This window comes from Pteropus medius, unplaced genomic scaffold (genome assembly GCF_902729225.1).
Source record: "Pteropus medius unplaced genomic scaffold, Ma_sr-lr_union100, whole genome shotgun sequence".
NCBI lineage: Eukaryota > Metazoa > Chordata > Mammalia > Chiroptera > Pteropodidae > Pteropus > Pteropus medius.
The window spans coordinates 23,175,079-23,199,916 of NW_024342467.1; the positions used below are offsets into that span (position 1 = coordinate 23,175,079).

The 24,838-nt window shown below is 45.6% G+C and overlaps 1 protein-coding gene and 1 long non-coding RNA gene across 7 annotated transcripts in view; both read right to left on the reverse strand.

Annotated features, from left to right (window-relative positions):
• The window catches only part of DOCK4 (dedicator of cytokinesis 4), a 352,254-nt gene that overhangs the window by 247,231 nt on the left and 80,185 nt on the right, over positions 1–24,838 (reverse strand). For 2 of the 6 annotated variants that reach the window (XM_039862789.1, XM_039862790.1), the window contains exon 1: positions 10,031–10,190. The exons of 1 other annotated variant lie outside the window; for it this stretch is intronic. In XM_039862789.1, the coding sequence (XP_039718723.1) occupies positions 10,031–10,175 (145 nt within the window). In that variant the 5' untranslated portion in view covers positions 10,176–10,190. Of the gene's footprint in view, positions 1–10,030; positions 10,206–24,838 lie in introns of those variants that run through there. 3 more of the 6 variants (XM_039862785.1, XM_039862784.1, XM_039862787.1) reach the window with 3 other exon arrangements.
• Positions 47–7,903, reverse strand: LOC120602465 (uncharacterized). Its single transcript, XR_005652772.1, has 2 exons — positions 5,892–7,903; positions 47–5,526 (listed from the first exon to the last, which is right to left on the reverse strand). It is a non-coding gene; the product is annotated as an uncharacterized LOC120602465 (long non-coding RNA).

Genomic DNA, 24,838 nt, shown 5'->3' on the forward strand with positions numbered 1-24,838 from the left:
CACACTGCCACAGATTATTTGATGATCAAAGACATCTGGCTTTTTGATTATTTCTGGAATTCTACCCTCAGGCCTACTTGTTATTTCCAAAATATGTTTTGCAATATTTGGACATTCTCCAGGTGGCTGGTTTAATTCGCATTTCCCCAAACACTCATCTTTACTGGGAAGTTTGATTATTATTCCTTTATGGTTACAAATAAGTATTAAATTGCAGATAAAGTGTGTTCAGGGTTTAAAGGAGATTTTTTAAAATTCCTCTTTCATTTAAATCATGTATAATATAAGCATTCCATGAGTTGTACAGCACGTGTCATAAAATCATGTTTTAAACTATGGTGTGCAACGAATTGCCTTCGAAGAGCACTTAGAAGTTATTTACACGTGTGTGTATTTTTTTTAACATGGCAGTTATTTGTCTGCAGCATCACAGTAACAGTCTAGGTTGGAAAACACTGAGTAATATTTAAAATTTTCTCCATAATACTCTCAAATTTTTTTATAAAATATTCTCATCTTAATACATTTCAGGAAATAAAAACTATAATTAGTAGGTTTAATGTATAAAAGGTAGCTGAGAAATGTCGAAGCATGCTAGAAGATGCTTGATTAGTTGATACTTAAATCTGATCTTGCCTTAAAAACCAACGAGAAAGCCTGTCTCACATCCTAACCTATTTGTCTCAATGCAGTGTGCCCCCAGCTACTGTAATACCATGAGAACTGTCATATTTCCTTACGTGAAATAGAAATAGTCTGCAATCCACCAGGCAAATATTTTTTTCTATTATTAACTCTCTCTTACTTTGATTTCTGAGAGCAAAGCAGTCTTATTACACTGGGAGAAACTTTACAGCTGCAAGCAAGGCACAGAATGACACAGTGACTTAGGAATACCATACTATCTGATGAGGCGGGATCACTGTGGATTATCCAAAATAGGTGATTTAAGAGTTTGTCCAGTTATAAGGCAGAAAAGTACTGTTACATAGCTCCAGCCCTTTCCTCGAGACATGACGGTCAGAATGTCACCGCACTGCACATCGACTTAAGCCATTGGGAGGAAGGGCCAGCTACAGACTGTCCAGGGTCAGGAGACATGCAGGCAGGCGTGCGGATGTGGAGGTGTGAGCTTGCCCGCAGAGCCGGGTCCCTGTTCTAAACGCATCCATTACCACCGTGACGATGTTATAAAGCGTTAAAAAGTGTGGTGACAGACAGGAAGAGTGCGGTAGAACGAAACACTTGCTAAAAATTACACCAACGTGAGGGAATCCTGCACACTCAAAAACAAAAAAGACCCTGCACGTGTACAAACTGAGGGAAACTTGGTTTACTTGCATTTTGTGTAGATAGAGAACCTGGAAGTTTTACCTGACAAAAAGTTCAATCTGAGTCAACAGTGTTATAGGGACATATATTTACCACCGAAAATAAAAATAAAAACCCATGTAATCCCTGGGCCACTGTTAAAGCTATAGCATCCAGTACAAAGGCCATTAAAAGTCCCACTGTGCCTGCTTATAAATGATCATCTATATGAAGCATTCTTTTAAATTTCGGCCACGAAATAGTCAAGGGCAGTGACAAGCCAGGGTTCTCAGCGAGTCCAGAGTTCAGTGAGCACAGAGGCAGTCTCGGAGACCCGTCCTAGGAGAGGAAATTGGGGTACCTGGACGCTCTAAGACTATAAGAGAGCAAATACTTCGAGGGTCAAAGCACAGAGGTGGCCTTGGGTGAGCTAATTAACCTCTCTGTGCTTTAGCTTCTTAACTGGTGTATCAAATCATAGAAGCACCTATCTCGTAAGGCTGTGGTGAAGATTAGAGAAATTAAAACGAACACTCGAACAGTGCCGAGCACGTGACTGACCCGGGCAAGTGCAGGCTGCCGCTGACATCGTCTTCCTTACTCTCCACAGCCCTCAGAGGGCAGGGTTAGGGGCACTGGGAAAGAGTTAAAGGAAAACAGGAAGTCACTGCGTGTTCACCGTCAAGCTACTTTCCCATCCTGGGATTCGTTATCTTCATTTTTAATCTTATCTAGTTGCAGTGACATCAGATAGGTCAGCTTTCCTTAGCTAATTAAAATTAATGTTCTATCAGAAGAGCTAATGTGAGAACAATTGCTTTTATATATATTATTTACATTAAAAAGTAATAAATACTCTTAACTATCTATTACCTAAATATGGATCATTAAACTTTCTTAAAAGTAGAATTTACAGATAAAATAGGAGGACGCCCAGCTACATACAGATTTTGGAAAAATAATAAATTTTTAGTATGTCACAAATGTCATATATGACATGCTTATACTAATAATTTTGTGGCTGTTTGCCTGAAAAAATTTAACTAGGTGCTCTGTACTTTTATTTGCCAAATCTGGCAACACTTAAAACCATAAATGTTAACAAAATGCATAGTAACCAAAAATGTTTTTTATTAAACCAAATTTTTGAGGATCCTTTTCATTTAGAATGTTCTCTGACACCAATAGGAAAATGTTATATGTCTGCCACTTTTTGCTTCAACAACATTTCAGGAATTTTTCTTCCCTGATGCATCTTTTAGTCAGAATTCGGATTTCCTGTGCCAGCTTCAGTCACTCAAGGAGAGGTTATGATCAGCCACGTACTTGTGGCAACTTGTACAAACATCACTTCCCATTTGGCTAAAGGAAGACAAACCTTATGGGACACTTTCGTTTTCACTTCTGTTAGGCACAGAGGACACATTTCCCGTTCCAGAAATATTTTCACAACCAATGCGTCCAGCTCTCGGAGATGACCACAGTCAGAGAACATGGTTTCTGTCATCTTCCTCAGGCTCTGCGAGTAACCGCCACCACGCCCTGAATGCCATAAACTAGCAACTGGATGGAGACAGTAAGATATTTGATGTTCCGACAACACTTATATTCATGTCATTAAAAACTTACGTCGTGTGATTTGTGGGGTGTGAGGGATGAGAAAGTAGATTTAAGTCGCAGTTCTAGGTGTTGTTCAACAATGTGAAAAACAAAAACAAAAAATGACTGTTATGGTCCATTTCTGGAGAGCCTGCCATCCGTGGCCAGTGGGCCACTTGGCAGGCTGCATGCCATCTGAGGACACAGGGGAAACCAGTAACGAGACAGCCGAGACATACGGGGCAGCGGTGGTGCTGCAAACACCCCAAGAATGAAGAACCGAAACGGGAAGGAGAAACCCCAAGCCCGAGAGGAACACAAGTCCGTGGACGATTCAAGGAAGCGGTGAGGTTTGGGGGGCTCTGCAGAATGTGGGCACGCCGCGTTACATGACTCAGTTTCCACGTGGCGGCTACTTCTCAGAGGCGTGGGGAACAAAGCAAGACAACTCGTGGGAAAACACTCTGCACAGTCCACAGCCTGTACGAGAGGCTGGTCCTCGTGGGCAGGAGCCAGGCTGTCTCGGATCCAGGGCTCGGGGCGCGGGCAGAGCCCTCCGGCAGGGGGGCAACATGGAAGGGACCACAGGACACGTCTGCAGAACAGACCAGGCAGACGAATAAAGGACGTGGAAGAATTACTCTCAAGTGGGACTCTTCCCCCTGGCGGGAGGTCATTCGATCTGGATGGTCTCTGAGACTCGTTTTTATCTCTTATTTTACGTATTCCAGCTGCCACCTCAAACATTTCGCAGACCGTAATTAAAACAAACAAATCTTTGCAACTCCGGTTCCTAACACGGTTCCCCTCACAAAGCTGATGATCGATACATGTTTATTCCATGAAAGAAGTATTTAATGTCTGTTTTCTTTAAGGGCCCAAAAAGAAAGATGGTAATTGGACTTGGGACTCAAGAATGAAAAAGAGGAACACTGTCTAAGGTCTAAGGTACCATAATCCAAAACGTCAGGACGAAAAGAAGTGGCTACCGTAAGGGCGGAGAGCAAATGTGCTCAGGAGCTCGCTCTCAGGGAGAGGGACCTGGGGCGGAGCCCAGCCCTGCCTCCTACGGCCATGTGACGAAGGAGGCAAACTGCCAGTCCCCTCTGGGCTTCGGGATCCTCATGGGTCAGACGGTTGTCATAGGAGCACCTAAAGCAGAGTCCTGAGGATTGCATGGGATTATACCAGCAGAGACCTGAGCACAGTGCCTGGCTTGAGACAGACACTCCGTAACGGTAGCGATGATAAGAGAATGAAATACTGAAACATGAAAAACTTCTCAAAAACCTATGTCCCCACTGCGGGGAGAGAAAATCTGGCTAATGGAACCGGGCTTTGTGGGATTTCAAATACATAAAATTCTCATTAAGTATAGCAATGTCGATAGTGGAAATAGCAGCCACATCTCTGCCTCATCCTTGGGTCTTTAAGGCTGGGGATGTGACAGGCAGAGAGCTGGTGATTCCGCAGCGAAGTCAAGGAGAGAGGAAGAATGGCTAGAAATAGAGATGATAGTTTCTGGGTACCAAGGCTACTTTTTCCCCCTCTGTTGTCCGACAGGATTGGACACCCCTCGGCAGGCTGGGATTTCCCACTGAATTAAACATCATAACTGTAGTTATTACAGAATTCTTTTCTCTTCCTGTAAGAAACTGGAAAAGGCTACAGAGAATATATTGTTAAATGACACCTTTAACTAAAGCAGACGGGGAGGCACTTATAGATAGTAGCGACTTCATCCTTCTCTCTTGCTTAGATTACATTACATTTACCACATTTAGGCTTTATATAAAAAAGAGAGAGAGAGAGAGAAGGGAAAGAATGATGCGAACACATCACTTGCTGAGACATTTCGTGTCAAAAGCACCTGAGACTGGCAGTGCCTTCCACGCTTCAGAAAAACGTGCAATTTCGTCAACGTGGTCAAATCTCACCCATGTGATTTAGTTAACAACAAATTTCGAATTAAGAACATATTTATTGTAGAACATATTTAAATAAAAACCACTTTATTACTCTTATTTCATATGGAGATTGTCAATTTAAAGTCCACCAGGACTTTGTGAAAAGATCAAGCACACCTGAAATCAGCTGTAATTATAATTAGCATTGATTATACCGCAAATAAATGTTCTAATTTTTATAATGTACTTTTTTTCAGTAGGCTCATAACACTAATCTTTTTAACGAGTCCTTTCTCCATCAGCTGCACTAAGTGAGGTGAAGTAAATTTCAATGCAGCTTAGGCAGAATGATTACAAATCAGGAATTAGGAGAATTTCATAGTAATATGATTTCAAAGTGGCTGAAAATACTTTTATTTGATATGTGACTACCGCCACCATCGCCTCGGGCCCTCGCGGCTACCTCCTCCACTGGCTCCACCCACAGGCACCCAGAGATTAGGCAGTGTGCCCCTGGCTGTTCTGTGGGCTGATGGAAGATAAAAGATTAGAATCTGAAAATCTAGAGTTGCTGTTGTAATGCATGACCCACTTACTGTGACCAGACGGATTAACCTCTGTCTCTAGAGGTTTGCTGTACACGATGAGTTAACCCCTCGCTTCTAGGAGGCAAATTTCTGGCAACGCCGGGGATTCTTTTTGGAACAAACTATAGAGAAAAGGAAAGGAAAAGGGTAGCGAGTACCCGGAACGCCCACGAAACGCCCCACTTTCCAGGAGAAGGCCTTGAAGCCTCGCCTGGAACCTACTCGCCCTTAACCTAGACGTGATTCTTCCAAGACCTGGTTATCTGTGGGACAGAGTGAACAAGCTGAGAAGTAGGACTGAAGGCAGGGTGATTAAAGGAGCCAATAACTGTACATAACACAAAACAATGTTAGATAATCACCCTTACGATCCTGGCCATTATGATAAATTAGATTACTGCTTGGCAAGTTTTTCCCTCATGACCTTCTCATCTGAGGTAAACTTTCCCACCTCACTGATGGGAGGGAGGCTCAGAAATGGACTTACTCTGGCCAAAGGAATGGAATGAGGTGTGATCTGAAGCATGCCTGCACAGCTGGGCCACCCTTCGTGTCTCTGCCATTGTCATAAAAAAAAGTTTCCTTTGGTTTTCTGCCCCTTCGGATTGAGTCCCAGAATAAACATTTGTGGAACAGAACAAAGCTTAAATGTGCAGTGAGGACCCAAGCTCAGAGAGGCCTGCACCGTGGCCTAGAACACCCCAGCCAACCAGATCCCGGAGAAAAAGAATGAATAAAAATCATTGTAAGCCACTGAGTTGTGGGATCCCTTGTTACATAGCAACAGCTGACGGACGCAGCCATAAAGAAAGGTGGAGATGTTTAAATCACCTCTACTTCAGGCAGCTGCCGTTTTAGTAGAACTTCTTTCGGACACTATTAAAAGATTATAAAGTTTGGCAACTGAAGAGAGTAACGTTCAACTGACTGCAAAATTCATTTCTAAGGAAAACATCCCAAAGCCACGACTTTAAAGTGTGACACACAGTTCTTACAAATTGTACATCCAGAAAAAGAGAACAAGCACTTTCTTTAAATAAAGTCTGCTTAGCTTTGCTGAACAGCTGTCCCAGACCCTGACTTAATATACTTTTATCTGAGGTTTCACGCTGCTGACCAGCAATGAGAAACAGTCACATGACACAGTGCGCTGAGAAAGTGTTTTCTTCAGTTCCCATAAATACACCGAAGGAGGAAATTTCAAGACCTAGATAATACCAATGAAAGAAAATCCTTGTTTTCTTAGAAAATACCCTCTCACTTCTGCACACGGTGAAGTGACTGGTTCCAACTGAAATGCCAGACCCCAGGGACGTGACTTGCTACCATACCACTTCGATCCCTGAACACTGCCGGTGCGTGGCCAGCTCTGTGCTGAGTGTTTCACTGTGATCGCTTCAAGTAAGTCACACGAGCACTGTTAAGAGGTTTGCATTACAGAAAAAATAACTAAAATGTCAAGAACATGAGGAACTTGACCAGCCTGCGGAGCTCGGAAGTGGTCAGGCAGGAATGTGGAGCCGGCCAGTCTCACTCCAGACCCGTTTCCTGTGCTAGGAGAAAATGGTGCCACATTTCATTTTAGCCCCAGAACATGCCATGTGGATCTTACGACGAAGCTACCTTCCGATCTTTGCACTTTGAAAAGGAGATCTAACGTGGTAACATTTGGAGAAGGACTTCCTCCTCACCCCCAAACGCTCACTCCTCATCGAAACAGTCAGAACACCCCCGGAGCAATTTCCAACACCCTTCAGAAATCAATAAACAAAATCAGAGGTTAAAAATCCAGACTTGAGCCAGGGCTGATGGATTGTGTCGAAAAGACCCAGGGGTTAAAGTGCCCTAAAACAGAGCACTTTGAGCGAAAATAATAAAGACTGCAATGGAATAAAAGGTAGCTGGTATCTAAAAATGCATGAGTTCACAATAATATTTATGAGGGAAAGTTAATGACTCTTTACCGGAGGTTGCAAGGACACAAATTTATGGCTCCAAAATTTTTAAACATGGAGACAGACTCAGGCATTTATCATCTTTCCTACACCAAGTGTATGTCAACGTAATCGAAATTCTTCTTACAGAATGCCAGCCAACGCACGTAGAAGAAATGACATTAGGAAAACCAGCATTTCCTAATTCCTAAAAGAAAGACTGGATCTAGGCAGTGGTCACCAAGAGACACTAAATCCATCACGTGAGAGGGTGCTGGGGAGCTTTTTACTGGAATCGGACTGACAGCATCTGAGTGACCCCACTGAGGGAGGGTGCGCCAGACACCACGTCCATGAAGGAAAGTGGGAGTACCTGGCACCACCTATGAGGTATCTTTGCCAAGACGTAAATACGCAAACCTGAATCGAACCACAGGCTCTCCATCTCATGTCCAATTTACAGAACCTTAGAGAGGAACCCCCGAGAGGATTACATACAACATGAGAAAAGCATCAGCCAAATCCACGACGTGGCGCATCTGAACCTACAAATGAGCTTATCTCATCAACAAATCAACGTCATGAAAGGGAAAAAACAAAAAAACAAAAAACAGAGCAGCTGGGGAGGGAAGGTCGACAACAGAGTAAAAGACTAAGGAGACCCAAGAAGCACGGCGAAGTGTGGGTTCTGTCTAGATCCCGAACTGGCGCAGAGGCAGGAAATGACGATGAAAACGCAGCCTGGACTGCTCGGCGGAAATACGGCCAAGTCTTGAAGCGGCTGTTCGTTACGTCAGGTGCGATGGTGAAATGATTCAGCTTTTTAAATTGTCCTTCTCTGTGAGAAATTAAAGAACTTGAGGTACAATGACATGATATCCAGGGTTTGCCTTAAAATACCCCAGAAACAGAAAGAAAAGTGGGGGGTGAGGGAGGTGGGCATGGTGATGAATAAATGAGACTGGCAAAAAGTGGGTACAGAAAATACTTGCACATACGTTCCACTACCTTCGCGTGCATGTGTGTTCAAATTTTCATACTAAAATAAGGCAGAAGGGGAAATCGAGAAACATTAACCCGCCACAGCTAATACTCTTTTAGATATGGGGACAATTAGTAATGTTTCAGTGACTGTCTACCTGCTTGTCCCTCTGTGTTATGTTTGAAATTTATATCAAATAACTAAGTTTGAGAAAGGCTGTGTTTTCTATGAGTCACTGAAACAGAAAGTTTTTTTTCTTTTTAAATTAGAATTGAGAGCATCAAAAAACATTTATCCAATCGGTGTCCACTGAGTCCCCACGTCCTCCTTTCCAGTCCAAACCCAAGGCTGTGGGGCCACATCTTTGTAAATGGCACAGGTCCCTCTCGTGAAAACAGTGGTTGCAAAGATCTGGCAAACGCAAGCCTCCCCAGCAGGGTCGGAAGTAGGGATGAGTAACAGAAGCAACTTCCCAGATCAGCGTTGGCATCAAAAATGTCAGTCCGAGCCGCTGCAAAGTCACAGGTAATGATCCTGACGGGGCTAACCCCCAGCCCAGGCCACCTGCCCAACCAAGCTCCTTAAAGGTGAGCTGCGAAGCACACGCAGCAGCTCGCAGAGATCAGAGCGGGGCTGTGTCACGTTTCCATGGCCGGGAGCACCAGGGCTGAGAAAGCAGAAGCTCTGAGGGGTGGGACATACCTCCTGCGCCACCGCCACCACCGCCCGCCCCCCACAGAAAAATAATCAGAGGGAGACAGGCTTGCAGCGAGTGACAGACCACGCTAAGTGAACCCTGAGCGAGAAGAAGGAAGAAAGGAAAGCCTCAGGGTTCTCGGTTCCACGTTCCGTGGTCCAGACGGGGCGGCCCACCGCCCAGGGCTGCGGTGCGCGACGCCACTGCCCGCGGCCGAGGAGCCAGTTTGGATGCCAGGGTCCAGCTCTGACATCTCTTTTCAAAGGCAAGCTTCCCCTCACTCGGTTTCCTGCCTCGAAGGAGGTGTTCACAGAGGCCAGACCCCTGCTGGCTACTGTCGCGCACCCCAGAACTGGGCGGGGGCACTTCCCTGAGCCCTGCCACTGGGGCTCTGTGACCGCAGGACATGTCGCTCCTGAATCTCTGTGCCTCGCTTCTTTGTCTATAAAATGGGAATGAGACTAGCATCTGCCACACAGGGTGACTGCAAGGATCGACCGAGCGATGCGTGTGAGGAGCTGACGACGCGGCCCGGGAGGCGCAGGCGCGCAGTGTGCTTGTCACCGAGTGCTGCCAGCCGAACGCACGCACTGGATTCTGAAGGCTTGAGCTTTAAAAAATAATACAGAATACGCAATAATTTTATGTTGTTACATACTGAAATGATAATATTGGGGGTGTATTGGGTTAAATAAAATATCAGAATTAATTTCACCTTTTTTTACTTTCATTACGTTGTAAACGTTTTAGTGTGGCTACTAGAAAATGTGATATGCGGTGCGCTACTGGGATTTTGTGTCCATTGGACAGGGCTGCTCTGGAAGGCGGATCTTTGAGATTAGAGACCCATCACCCTTCCTCGCTTCCAGAACTACGAATTAGGTTTCCTTGAATTTAAGGAAATTAAATTGTGCTACGCGTGGGCAACAGTGATCTCCTCCATACCCCACAATTCCACTGCCCCAAAAAGAGCAGAAGAGATTGACGAGGCTGTCTCTCAGGTCCCTCTTCACCTGGAGAAGGCTCTGCCCACTCAGACACCTGGTAACAACACACGTGCTCCTGAGATGTGAATGGTGGTCCAGAGCTGACGCCCAGAATCTTTCTGCTGATGGCATCGGGAACTGAAAAGCATCGAATGTATAAAGTCCACTTCATGAGCTTGTTATCTCTTTCTGAGGCTCATCAGAGCAACCCAGTCAGCCTCACCTCCCCCAACCTCCACCCCTGTGACTACCGCAGCAAGGCACACTTCACTGTCCTATGTGGGACAATGCTCTCTCTGACTCACGAAATAACCCAACATATGCGGCTGAGCACTCTGCGAGCAAACTGCGAGGGGCCGTGTGTGTCAGTGGAGCCAGACCCACGTTCGGCTCTGCTTTCGACCCATACACACCTCGCTGAGGCTGGCTGTGCAGGAATTTTGTTTAATAAATGATGATGTCAGCCGCGGGCACAAACTATTCCTTGCCTGACCAACGCACTGCGAATATTCACATTCTGTCTCATGTATACCCACCACGAAGTACGTTTGCCACACTGGTCTGGCATCTGGGAAAAAATAAACACTTATTGGGCACCGACCATGAGTGAAGCACTATTTTAAGGTTTTCACATTTTATTTTTCAACCCCCTCAACAACCCTATGAGATATCCGTGCCAACACTTTCCAACAGATGAAGATGTTGAAATCCGATTATACGTCCACAGAACCGCCCCCTGCACACCTGACATGTGCGCGCCTTCAAGGTCACAGGTCAGAACACTCCGGCCAAGGGAGCGGCAGCCTCTCTCTACCTGAACAGGAAAACCTGGGCTCCGGCTTGTCTTTGGACCTGCACAAGGACTTCGGGCCCCAAGCCTCAGGTCTCTCCAAAGCACAATCCAAAAGCAATCCAGTGGAAACCAGTTTCTCCAAAGCAGCCGCAGTGTGCAGCGCCGAGGACGCCCTGCCTCTGCCTGGGATTTGCATCGACTCCCCTTCCTTCTCCTCCTTAGCATGCCTGCAGGCAGCAGGAGGTCAGAAAGTCATAAGCACTAGCCCGGTTTGGGAATCGCACTGTCCTCCTTGCCCGAGACGACAGAATCAAACGCTCAGGTAGCAGGCTCCTCGCACCAGGAAATCACACCCCGCAGCCCGCGACGTCCCAGGGTGCTGTATCTCGGTGGGCACCTGGCAGAAGTGGGGACAGGCTGAAATTCCCACCAGACTAGAATCTCAAATGCCCTGAGGAATCCAACTCCGGTCCAACAACAAAGGATCTGTCTTTAATATCTTTTGCGTGTTGGCATCATTATGGCAGATCTGGGCCCATGAGGCGGTGGCAAAGTGACCCAAACGTGCTGTCGTTTCATTCTTCAGTGGGCAGGTAGTTATGCTGTCGCTTGCAAGGATACCGGTGGTCCATACGAACCAGGAATTGCCTAGGGGTCACTTGCTCACAAGTAAACAGTAAGTGCTTCCTATCCACACGCTCTCAGTGGCCCCTCCGCCCACTGCCCCCCACAAACCACTGTTCTTATTAACGCTGCAAGGAATTCTAACTAACCTGTTCAACTAACCTGTTCGGTTTCATTTAAGCTGGTCTACAAACCATCTTTAATACACGCTTCGCAAAAATAATCTACTACTTAGAATTGCAGATTAAATGGAAAGGTGCATATTTTCAACAGACGAAAAAAACAATTATGTTAATATTACGTACCACTCTGGAGTCTAGTGATGAATATCCCCCCAACGATGCATGTGGGCCGGCAACGCTCAGAAGCAAGTCTGCTTTCTCTGTTTTAAAAAAAACCACTGAAGTGGAGCTGGTAGTCAGCTAAGATGCTGTTTCTTTTAAATGAGAAACGCTGCATAAGCAAAACCACCTTTCCCCAAGGCAACTCTCGTTACTGCAATACATTGTCTCAAAGGCTACTGCAAAAATTCAGGGACTTCGATCCTCATTTTTAAGGAACAGAACGTCCTATACCCATCTAATACAAAGTTACCTTTATAAAGCCAACCTTAAAGAAAAGTAAGATTCTACTGAAAATTTGAGATTAAAAAAAAAAAAAATTGATCCACCAAGACTTTCGGTCCTTACAAAAAAAATTTAATGGCTCTTGGAAATATAAGAAAAAATTAAAGGAAAAAACTATCTAAAGTGGTAATTTTTGGAATTTAAAAACTGTAAATTTAGTCTATATCTTAGAAAAACATAGTGAGTCTAGATATAAGAGGACTTACCTGAGACAGAAAATCACACAGAAATATTGGCAACTGATTGGAAAATATTTATATTAAAGTTACATCGAGTTCTTTTGAAAGCATATTCATACCATCTTTCTCTCAAAAAAAGCTTTTATAATTTATTTAATCCTACTAAAATAATATACTCCTTAATTCAACAGCACTGGTCTGTCACTGGTTAAATCACCAGTCATCACACGGGAAGAAAACACAACAGTATCAGGTCAGGGCTCACGGATGAGCCACGGGCCATTTTCTTCGGTGACACAGTGACAAGCTATCTAGGTGAAAGGGAAGTAAAAGAAATGAGCAGCAAGGCCCTCTGCTTCCCAGTGACAGCCTCGCCCAAGCGAGGCAGTTTCAGGTCAGAACATCCTCCAAAAGATCGGGAGCTCGCCCTGGCAAATCTCTGGTCTTTATCAGCACAGTGACCTAGAAAAGGCCACTTGCCAAATGACACCAGCTTAGTTGTCACTAACTACAAAGACAGAAACACAACTACTGTGTATTACAATAAAGCCTATCTATAGGGATGGAAAAAATGTCACATATGCTAGAAAATGACAGAATCGGCAACAAAGTTCTGAAACTGGCAAATGGCCAACTTCACAGCACTGTATATGTCATTGATCACAACGGGGCCTTTCTGTGAAGTTTAATATAGCAAAAGAATAACTTGCGATCCTGAAAAAAAAAAAAAATCCCTGGACGTTACTTATCCTTGATCAGCCTTTCAATGACATGGGGTGAATTGGGTTTATTTTCCATAGAACAAGGACAAGCGGGATGATTGAAAGACAATACAGCGAGCTGGGGGAGCAATGCGGAATTACCCGGGACAGATACACACTTGGAGTTACTCAGGGAAAATAAAAGGCTCAAGAGGGAAAGATGGGGGAGGGGGAGGGACTTTGATCGCTGTGAGAAATGTTCGGTTCAGGTTTACTTCAAAATCGAAGGAGACACAGTGACTAGGACTCAAAAGGGAGTCAAACCCCAGAGTTTGACCCTGTCAAGAGACAGAATATGGAACGACGTGAGCCCTGACGTCGCTTGAAGGTATCTGGCTATCGGACTCCTACGGACGGAGAACTCGGCAAACGTTTCCCAGAAGCCTCCCCCCTCGTCACCGCTACAGCGATAGCTCCGGCAACGAATGGCTTCGTTCTCTCTCCAACACGCGTGCTAACTTGAAATACTTTCACGAAGCTCACTGATAGAGAGACAGAATAAGAGGAGGAAATTTTAAGAAACAAACCATGAAACAAAAACATTTCACCAAATTCCCTTTAGAAGATGGATAAGCAAGTTTCACGAATTTAGTTGCATCTGCAAGTGAAAAACATGGGTATAATTAGTTCTCTCTGAAGCCAGTGCAACAATTATATAAAATTGTGTGTGTGTGTGTGTGTGTGTGTGTGTGTGTGTGTGAATTTCTTGAGGCCATTCTTTTACCCATCATGTATCATGTACTAATTTTATGTTGTTTTTTTCAATTGATTATGTGGTTCCAAAAGTTTGAGTCAGGCCTAACTCATCTCTTTGTCATAATAGAAAGTGTGGCCTTAGAGAGTTTGGTGCTCAATAAATGTTTAATCGGTCAGACAGAATTCGAACGCCTTTGAGTTCCAGCGGCAGCCAGGGCAGTGTTAATGTGGAGGCGGAGCTCCAGAATGAGCGCGATTTGGTGCTGGCCTGACCCAAAGGCCGAGGTAACCGGTCAGTAATGGCCCCAAGGAGAACATCAGGCAAGATGCAAACCCAGCCAGCACGGAGACGGGCGACTGGACATTGTGGACACGGGGCGGGGCGTCGGGGACCCGGGGCAGGGCCTTGGGACCACAAGCAGGGAATTAGGGACTACCGGGCACGGTGTTAGGGAACACAGGGACAGAAAGTCAACTGGTGTCGCAACAGAGAACTAAATAATCTGTGCGAGACAGGCAGGGTGGCAGGGACTCGGGCAGGGCTTCAGTCCCTGAAGGCTGTCTCCAGAAAGCAGGGCAGCGATACAAAATAAATGAAATACGCATCAGATGGATCACGCCGAAGCAGGACCCGGGAACACAGGACCTGCTGGCCATAAGGAGAGCCGACTCTTGTCCAAAGGGGACAGAAGTTGAGTCGGCAGAACCCGAGTAACGCATCAGAAGGAACTGGCAGAACAGCCCTGGAGCGAGAGCCATCGAGCCATCGAGCCATCGAGCCATCGAATCGGGATGCTCAAACTTCCACGCACAGGACAGAGCTGGTTCCCGATCCCAGGAAAGGTCTGAACTCACTGAAAGGCTTCGGAAGCTCCAGGCACAGAGACGAGAAGGATTCGCGTTGTCTCTGGGCCTTCTGCAGACTGAACATATGTTCCGAACATTACTTTGATAGCAACGTGCTTCATCGTGCATATTCTTGCTATTCTGATCAGAACTGTTTGTAGTGATCACACGGGTGGACACATGGACGGAACTTTCAAAAAGTTCTGGGCCTATGAATTCAAGGCCAGTCGGCACCACCCAAGCTGAGCACAGCTTTTTAACGACCTTCCTGTGGTTAGGCTGAGACGCAGGAGGGACCGCTGCCCAGCAGAATGCCAGGGGAACTCCCAGCGCCGAGAGAGGTGAGGACACCAGAGGTTTGTCCCCGGGAAGGTGACGTTCCTTGGTGGGACTCCAAGGAGTCCCTCGTCACTTCGGCGCTGACACTGAGTGGTGTAACCGGGACTTTAACTATTAGGCACAGATAGAGCGCTCTCTCTCAGGAAAGGCTGTCCTCCTCCTGTGACCCGGGTCCCAAGGTGTCCATGCAGCACAGCTTCTAGAAACGACTTAAACGCCAGTAAGTGCCAAAATTACAAGTCGTGAGCATGAAAAATTACAAAAATAATCCACAGTCCTCTGCTCAGATTCTTCAAAATTAACCGTTCACTGCTAAAGGCAATTGCCTATTTTTATTCTATAAATTACATATATTCTATAATTAAACTTTATAGATAGAATTTCCTCTGGTAGTAGTAGAGAATAGTTTTATCTATACATATATATCACACGATTTGAGGAAAGATACATACTAGACCCAAATTAATATACACCCAACTTTAAATAATCCAAGAAACACTTTTACAACACCGAAAAAGAAAAATTGCAGAAGAGAATTAAATTCCGAAAACTTACTACCACTATTTACAGCCTAGAAAGGCCAATAAATAATAGTCCACAGAATGATCAGCAGACGCCAGCCCGGACAGCCACATCCATAGTGGAGCCCTCTACACATGCCTCTCTTTAATAGTATGCTTTTCACGGGGAAAAGTAGCTTATTGTCTTCCCTAACACAATTGATAATTGTGTGCTCACTTGTGTGCGCACTCACCCAATGCCCGTCCCCAGTACTTCACTGTAAGTTCCACGAGGTCAGGGAAGGTGACGGTTCTGTTCGCCACTGAGCGACTGTCATAGCACATGGGAGGCATTCATGAAAACTGACAGACTGAATTCATGAATAAACACTATTTTCATTTAGATTCACAGGCCTTATACAGACACATGAATCAGAAAAAAACTTGCCTTTCAAATCAACCGAGTCTAAAGCTGCCCCCAAACCCTATAATACGTGCATATAAGGAAAGGAAAGAATGCGACAGAAACTAGATGGACACAACAGAATGTAAAACTACCTCCTTACTAGCATTTATGAATACGTTTGATGGCATTCGAGCCCATTAATATATTACTACTGACATGACTGCAGGTAAGGTATAATAAATTTAAAATCAATAAAATAAAATAATGAACAGGTTTTATTTTCATGGATTTATTGCACACAATAAACAGTGGTAAATATTTGCTAAACATGGTCTCTCAAATAGTATTTTATCTTCTTAATTCTGTTATTATGATTTTACAATCATATCTTTATTTTTAGGCTCCGTGAAATATTTTAACAAAAATAAATTCTGGCAATGAAAACGAGCCGGGTTTCCAACCTACATATGCCAACTATCATGCCTCCTTCCAACTGTGGATAAGGAATATTATATTATGCAGGAAGCATTTCACATAATGTTTTGATACAGTTATAATTCAGGTATTAGTAACTATGTAACTCAGCTGTTAAAATTTAATTTCTCCACGGAAAAATTGAACATAATTTAACCCAAAGATACATTAGTTGGTGACTGCTCTTTGGAGACTGCTCTTTGGAATACACACGGGTTTGGAGGGAATGAGGACAGTGTGCTCATCAGGCTCCCCACCCACTAGAGACCAACGCAGAGCAGCTACTGAAGTCAGCTCGTCTCCCAGCAGAGGCACATGGCCTGATTTTCCACCTAAGCCTGAGAAGACCCCCATCGCCCCGGCTGAGCCCGCCCGAAGAACTGCTTCTTCCTTAAGATTCAGCCCAGCACCCACCCTCACTCCCGCCCCTTAGGAAAGTCTTTCCACAGAGAGAGCTAACTAACCCCCTCTAGAGCCCACTTCTGCGTCTAGGATCGCGTATATCAAAGGGCACTGGAAGTATGCGTTCACATCTACCTCCCCCGTTAGACTCAAAACTAAGTGACTTCAAGGCCCTTCCACAGTCGCTCTCATATTCCCCAGGGACAGCAGACAGCGGACACTCAAGGTTCATCAAAGGCCAAGAGGAAGTCGGAAATTGTGATCAGCGAAAGCTATCTGTAGACAGACAGACAGACAGACAGACAGACACAGAGAAATACATATAGATATACCATCGAAGCTGTCAGGACCAAGGGATACATTTAAGATAAATTCTACCCTTAAAGAATGGTTTATATTCCAATTCTGAGTTTTAAATTCAGACCTCAGTAACCAGGAAGACCAGCCAACACTGAGGCGTTTCTAAGGAAAGGCCATTCGTCTATTGTGAAAGTCTCCTAGGAACTGAATCTGGGTGTGATCACGGAAGGATAGGGTGGGGGACAAACACAGTGAGAAGATTTCCACTTTTGGCACCACTTCTAAAGATGAGAATTATTATGGCTGACAACCTACCAAAAGAAACAGAAAAAGTCATCTACTCAAAATTAACGAGGAATCATCCCGGGCGGACAGCCCCTCAGTGTAAATTCAGCCCCATCGTCTCACTGTCAGGCCATGCTGACCTACTGTACGCTTCACGCGCTACTTAAGAAACTCATCTGTAACATATCCCCCAAAATGTCTTTTGAATCCAGATGATGGTGACCCCGCCCACGCCACAGCCCTGGTCCCCAGAGGGGTGAACTATGTGCTATAAAGAGAAGCTTGGTTTTTACACATGGTTGCTTAGCATCGAGTACTTTTATGTCAAGAGAGAAATGGCACCAATAAAATAGCTTATTACAAAGGCCATCGACCAGCCCCAGAGAAGTCATGACCCAGCGCCAACTTCCCGAATCCTCGGTCCAATTTGATATCTATTGTTGCTATGATTCTTTTCACGCAACGGAAACCCCTCAGAACCCCTCTCGCTCGGTATTCTTTAACTCTAGGACCTCACTTTCCAACCATAACGTGTGTGCCTTTCCCACCCTGACGATGCACCGTTTTTGCCCTCGAACAGATCTGTAGCTCATTCTTTAACCTTCTACATGTTACAGCCGCTGACCAATTTTTCTTAAGTTCTTCTTCCCCAGCCCTATTCTTCACCCCGTCTGTAAATGCCGATGCTCTGAGATGTTTCCAGCGATTCACGCGCCCACCCCCACCCCTCGGCCCCCATTCCCAAGAGTGGTCTCTCCCTCCTCCTTCCCCCCACTCCCCAATGGTTTTGCTATATGTTCGATGTAGCTCTGTGGTTGTTTATTTACCTGTCTCCAACTGCCACACTGAGGCTGTCGAAGACAGAAAATACAGCAGACCACCACTCCTAATTAACAGCGGGTCTCAGGACCCGTAAGATCGGTGAGCGGCAGAATGAGAAACTCACACGTGGGCGAGGAAGAAAGAGAAAGCTAGAGAGACTGTGGATTCTGAAGCAGGCAGCACGGAGTGGTGAACAGGAAACTGCCAGGGTTCAAAGGGCCAGGCTTCAAACCTGGGCCCGGCCACCGTCTGCGTGTGCGGCCTTGGGAAAGTCACCCGCCGAGGAGTATCGTGAGAAATAACTCAGTAAACACATGTCAAACACTGAGAAGAGTGCCTTCAGCGTTCTGAACACCGAGCGTTGGAAATAAACATTTACACCATGGCTCTGTCCCTTAAAAATTTTGGTGACTCTACACTAACAAAAATGTTTAAGTTATTACTAAAATAATTAAGAATTTTTTTTAAAAAAGTTGAGTGTTCTTCTTTACTGAAAGAAGGTAACACCTCGACCTCTACCTCTAGTAACGCTGACTGGTACCCGTGTCTGAGTTTACCTGTCACGACGAAGAATTCACTCAAAATAGCTACTAAGTTAAGTCGGGTTACATGAAACAGCTCCATTTTTTAAACTTATAAATTATACTGATTTCTCCCATAATATTATAGGAAAATAGCACGTGATTAGCGTTTCAAGTTCTCAGATCACAATCCTCACATGAGGAGAGCGAATGGCAAGTAAGGACAAGGTAGACTTTTTCTAACAGCGCTACGAAATGGCAGGCGTAGAGAGAGCGAAAAATGAATGGGCGTGTGATTCCAGAGGCGTCGAAACCACAGATTCAGAGCATCCCCTTCCTCCCTCTCTAGCCCCAGCGCCGGGACCCTGGGAACCCACGGGAAAGGCCAGAATGCCGTTGCCTGGCTTGGGCAGGTGGCCTCTGTGCTCAGAGGTGCAGAATATTTGGTCCCGGGCCTTAAAAGCAGAGGTTCATTCGTCTTGAGGTGGAACAGATTGATGAAAGCTGATCTACAGGGCATCAAATAAATGAGTCAATACATAAACCACGAGTGAGTGCCCTTGCCCCAGGAGCAGCTCTCAGCAAACCTGCCCCTCTCTGAGACCTGGAACCAGCCCCGTCTCCCCGCAGGACATCACCCAGGACATCTCCTCAGGGACCTCCCTGCCAGGCTGAGCTGTCTCCCTCCAGGGGAAAAACGCCCGCTCCCACCCACACCTGTCTCAACTCCCGCTCCCTGGTGAGGCCGGTGCTTGCAGGGCAGGCTCTGCAGAGAAATTCAGTCTGTGTTTTTCCCTGGAATCGCTGTCAGCAGAGAGGGCCAGGCAGGTGAATGATCTCTCGATCTCACAATGGCCCTTTCTCAGCAGATGTGTTATTGCTGCTTTTCGTTCTGGAATATGAATCATAACCTGCAGCAATTATTACTGAATTACTTTTAAGTACACCACTGAAGCAGAATGCCTCATTAACCAGCCACGCTCCCTCCATTAGCAAACTAATCATTGAAGGAGGGCCCTCTGGGAGGCAGGGGGGGATCTCCCAACTCAGGCCTTTACAGGCTCTGCACATAATTACAGGCCACGGCTGGTTGCAGGGGGAGTACCAAAGCTCAAAACGAACCTTGGCTGCTGCCAAACTCTGAGACTCGGTCATCAGAAGGAATCTGCTCCCCACAGCCCTCATTGGACAGCATAATTTAGAATGCACGAGGATAAATATCACTCTTGTGGAGAAAAAGGTCCAAACGACCTCCTGTGTCTTAAAGCTGCACCGAGGAATACAGAAAGAATACAAAAAGTGTAAAGCGGAGGTTTCAAAATGCTTATAATTTGATGGGGAGAACAAACAGCGAAATTGGTGGGAAACAGAAAACAGTCAACAATTAACCTAATGCTACACGGCATCGAATCGATGATAAGCAGTAAACGGGCTCAAACACGGGAGACTGGCGACACTGAGGGATGGCAGGTGCAGGGGTAACGGCTACGGCTCGAAGAAGACACAGAAGCATCACTTCGGGTCATCCCCAAGCACTGGACACGCTGCGGGCCGTTAACACACAGGGAGACGCTAGCCACCATCAGAAACGTGTCAGAGATCGTAACGAGGACATTATTCCGCTTTTGCGTCCAGGAGAAAAACTCCTAGTCCTGTCCCCTATCAGGTGATCTGAAACATGTTTAACTCGGAGATGACAAAATTGTTATTGTTTTTCCCCTTATTTACCAGTTTCAAACTTTCTCTATATGACTTAAAGAAAATTACGACAAAGAACATAGCAATAAACTTAGGGGAAAAAAAAACTTAAAAATCAATGTGAAATCTAAAACTCTTCTAAAGTAACAAGTCTATTTAGAAAAATAAAAGTAGATTCCATGAAGGGAAGCTGGTAATGGGAATACAGGTCCTCTCTGTATTATTTTTACAACTTCTTACTAGTGCATAATCATCTGAAACACATTTGTTTAATCATCTTGAGAGCAAAATCGAAATGCAAACCTTGTACCATATGAGTTAACTGGAATAATCATGACAAGTTTAAAATTTGGTTCTAAATTTCCTTGAAGCAAAGGCATAAAGCCATCAAATTCTAAAAGAAATTTCTTTAAGAAGCCTTACGGTCACGTGAAGGATGGACAGCATGTGAAGGAAAATGGACTCTACTGCACGTTTTATTTGGCAATTCTGAACTGCTAGTCTCGACGTTTGTGCCCACCTCCCTAATTCATACCTTAATTCCCACTCCCCAAAGGGACCTTTTAGGAGATGACTGGGTCTTGAGAGCAGAACCTCTATAAGAGGTCTGAGAAAGCACCTTGCTCCCTTCCACCATGTAAAAACACAGCGAGAAGGCAGTTCGTGCAGGCCCCCATCAGACACCGAGTCTGCCTGCCTGCTGATCTTGAACTTCCCACCCCAGGCCCGTGAGCAATACATTTCTATTGGTTACGAGCCGCCCAGTCTGCGCTGTTTTGTTGCCCGGCCCGAATGGACTAAGACACTTGCCCTGAAGAGAGCAGAGCCCTGAAGCGCAGCTCTGGGGGAGGCTCACCATGGGACAGGACCTGGCGCCACCGGGTGCAAAGAGATGCACGTCCTTTAGGCACACAAATGGTCCCTTTCTCTTAGGCAGGCTTCTGATAGAAGCTGTTGGTCCAAAAGCTTGAGGGTACATTCTAATCCGCCCCAGAGACCCACACCCCAACTGCTAGTGAGGGCAGCTCTAAGCACAGGGAGGACCCGACCGCAGACAGCACGCAGGGCCTGCTGGTCCCACTGAGACGTCTGACCACACCCTTCCAAACAGCGCACACACTGAGGTGGGCCCCGAGGAGGCTGGGGCTGTGCAGGGCATTTCCTCGGGCAGCAGCCAAGACTCTGCTCTGACATTTAGACACGTACTCGATAGAGCATCCGGGAATCCACGCACTGGATGGCAGAGATGCTTTGAACCCCACAAGTTTTCAAAATGGGGATTACCAGTGTCCTAACCTGGCCAACGACCTCAGACCATCCCAAGGGACATCTGCGTCCAGGGAGCACGGCTTCCCGATGAGGCCTTTGATGTCGCCCCCTGGAAAGCTGAAGGAATTGGCCTATCACACGCGAGTTACCTGACATTTGTCAAGTGAGAGCAGGAGATGACTGCTTCATGTGTGGATTCGTGTGTGGATTTAAAAGGCAAATATACCAAGTTCTGTCCAGAATTGTTTTCACCTTGAGTTTATAAGAATGAGGGAAGATATGCATGCAAAAGAACAATGAGCGTTACTGAAGTCTGAAGGAAAAAAACGTAGGAGAGTAACGTATTATTCTGGGTAATGTTTTGTTTTATATATTACTTGGCAGCACTTGGCCAAATCTATAAAGAAATTTTAAGTACCGTGTGTTGGCCATAGATCATTTCCATAAAAGTCTAATAGCTACATTAAATTTTTGAAAAGTTGATTTAATGAACTTATTAAACTAATTAAATTCCACAGATATTTATTGTCTATTACGTATGAGGCATGACACTGAGACTCAAAAAGCCCATTTGTACAAGGTGCTGCCTTCAAATTCTTCACAATCTAATCAGGTGAAGGAAAGAGACATGTAAGGTACACAAGTAGCCATTGTTTTGGATTAAATTGTGTGCTTCTCAACAACAACAAAAAAATCACGTGTTGAAGTCCTAACCCCCCGTACCTTAGAATATGACTATATTTGGAGACAGGGCCTTCGAAGAGGTAATCAGATTAAATAAGGTCACACGGGTGGGCCGGATCCCATCTGACTGCTGTCCCCCTAGGAGGAGGAAGAGATTCCAGGAGGTGTGTTCACAGAGAGAAGGCCCCGTGAGGACACAAAGAGACGTCTGCGCGTCAGAGAGAGAGGCCTCCGGAGAAACCGAACCTGCCAAAACCTTGATCTTGGACTTCCAGCCCCGGAACTGTGAGAAAACAGATCTCTGTAGTTGAACCAGGCTGCGACCCTTCATCACGACCGCCCTGACAGACTCCTACCGCCGCTCCGTGGGGAAAGTCATGACACCCACCGTAAGAGGGAAGAGGTGTTCTCTTTAAATGAAAGGGATCAAGAGAAGCTTGGGGGAAGAAGCTCCTGGGATGGTAGATGAGTGGAATTCTAAAAGGAAAGTGTGAAAGGTCAGGGGGAAAAAAATCATTCTGGAAATAAGCCAAACTCTCAGGGGGCAAAGGGCAGAAGCTTTGGAAAGCAGCCCGTTGCCCACTCTGGTGACATTCTGACCCCCTGAGGGGAGGGAGGCGGGACCCTGTGACAGCCGCCTGCAAAGGGCTTTGAGTGTCAGCGCGAGTTATTTACGCCGAGTCCGGGTGAGGCAGGACTGCACACAGGAGAGACAGTTTCGATTACCCAGACGTCCGTGCGACAGGAGCCTCAGTACGGAGAAGGGCCTCGTAGGGCAGTGAAGTTAATCGAGCTTTTAAGTTTTTCTTTCAACACACACACTCACTCACACACTAAAGTTCTGAGTACAAATCTATTACGAGATGCTAGGATTAGTGTAATGCAAACAACTCTGAGATTACATCGTTAGATATGCAGTGACATTAGCTCCCTGCAAGCTAGTCTGAATTCCGAGGAGCTTGTAGAAATGAAAGCCACTCTCTAAAAAGGGATGCTAACCTGAATTCTAAATTCATAGCCATTACATAATCTGTTAGGTGTCACACACAACACTGGGGTGACACATATCCTTCTAGGAAACTGAACGGAGTGACTAAACAAATCCCTCATCGTAAGCCTGCTGTGGCTTTGAGATTAGGGTACAAGGAGATAGTCTCGGAATTGAAATTTCTGCTTCGATTAGTAAAGGAGAAGGTATGATATTATTACACTGTTAATTACACTGTTTATTATTAGAGACCATGGAGAACCAATCATTCTCCTGGCAATAAGACATCAATTTGCACTCCCTTAATTTGCAGACCCCAGTGAAACTTAGATCATCAGAAGGGTCTTTAAGACTTCGATCATTTCAAGAACACTGGCTGAACACAGTAAGTTTCCACAGATGCCAAAATAAACTTAAACTATGTCAGGACCCGACCTTCAATCATACCCCTTCTACTTATCACAGACAAATGTCCAAATACCCACATTACTACATTTCGATGCCAGTAAAAACCGAAGAATTGCTAAAGAAACCATGAAAACGGATGTTGTCATCCTGCTTCTTACATCTGGTAGAACGTGCGGAAGTTTAATTTGCAGTAAACAAAGCCAGACTCCTGATTTCTGAACGCTGCTCGGGACCCAGCATGGACGGCTGGCCAATCCCTTGCAGTGTTTAGCCCAGTTTTATTTACTGAGGAAGGAAGAAAAAAGGAAGAAAAAAAAAATACCCCGATCCTAACCCTATTTCATAAGATCAGTGTGAGAGGGAAGTGCATTGCTTCTCTTGAACGTTTACTCTCAGGAAGAGAAGTGTCCTTCCTTTAGGAAAAAGACTGACACCCCGGCCACCAGGTGACCTCACAGTGGCACGGCCGGGCATCCCGTCAGCACTGCAGTGGCTCCCAAGAGCCCTCTTCCTGCCATGTTTCCACCTCCAAAGCAAACCAACAAGCAGGAGTGAGGGGCAGGGAAGGATCTTTGTGGATCGAACTCCTTCCTGCCGGTTCAGGCTGTGGAAGACGCCGCGCTGAGGGCAGAACCTCGGCCAGTTCGAGTCCTCTGTAGCCCCAAGCGAGACCGGAGAGGGAAAAAGCCGGATGGCCGGCTGAAAGCATAGAAGGCAAGACTGTTCCTTTGAAGAAAGTGGCACGTAAAGTCAGGAGACCCATCTCTCGCATAAACGCAACTAGCTTTCGTGACAGAAACTCCTGTGCCACCTGCTCTCTCCAGGTAGAACTACCGAAGTAAAAATAAGAACGTACTGATGTTTAGGGATATCCTGTCTCAGCGGAAAAGGAAGGTCCTCAGGCTTTAAGGAAGTTTGGAGGGAGGCTGGTCATTGAACAAACGCCACAGGGCTGTGAATGACCAGGCTGCATTTCTACAGCTGGCGCTTTTTCTGTTAAGCTGCTTTAAAAATCACCTGAGCTGCAGCACTGTGTCCAAAAGCAAAGCCATGTGTGGGTGCTCCCCGCCCCACGACAGCAGCCAAGGAGTCCAAGTGTGACCACAAGCCTCTGAGTCTTCTGATTCAGTTTGGGTTTTTAATTAAAATGTAATATATGAACTTAACAGATAACTTTCCAATAAAGGTTCAAAAAATTTAAATACCAGAAAATC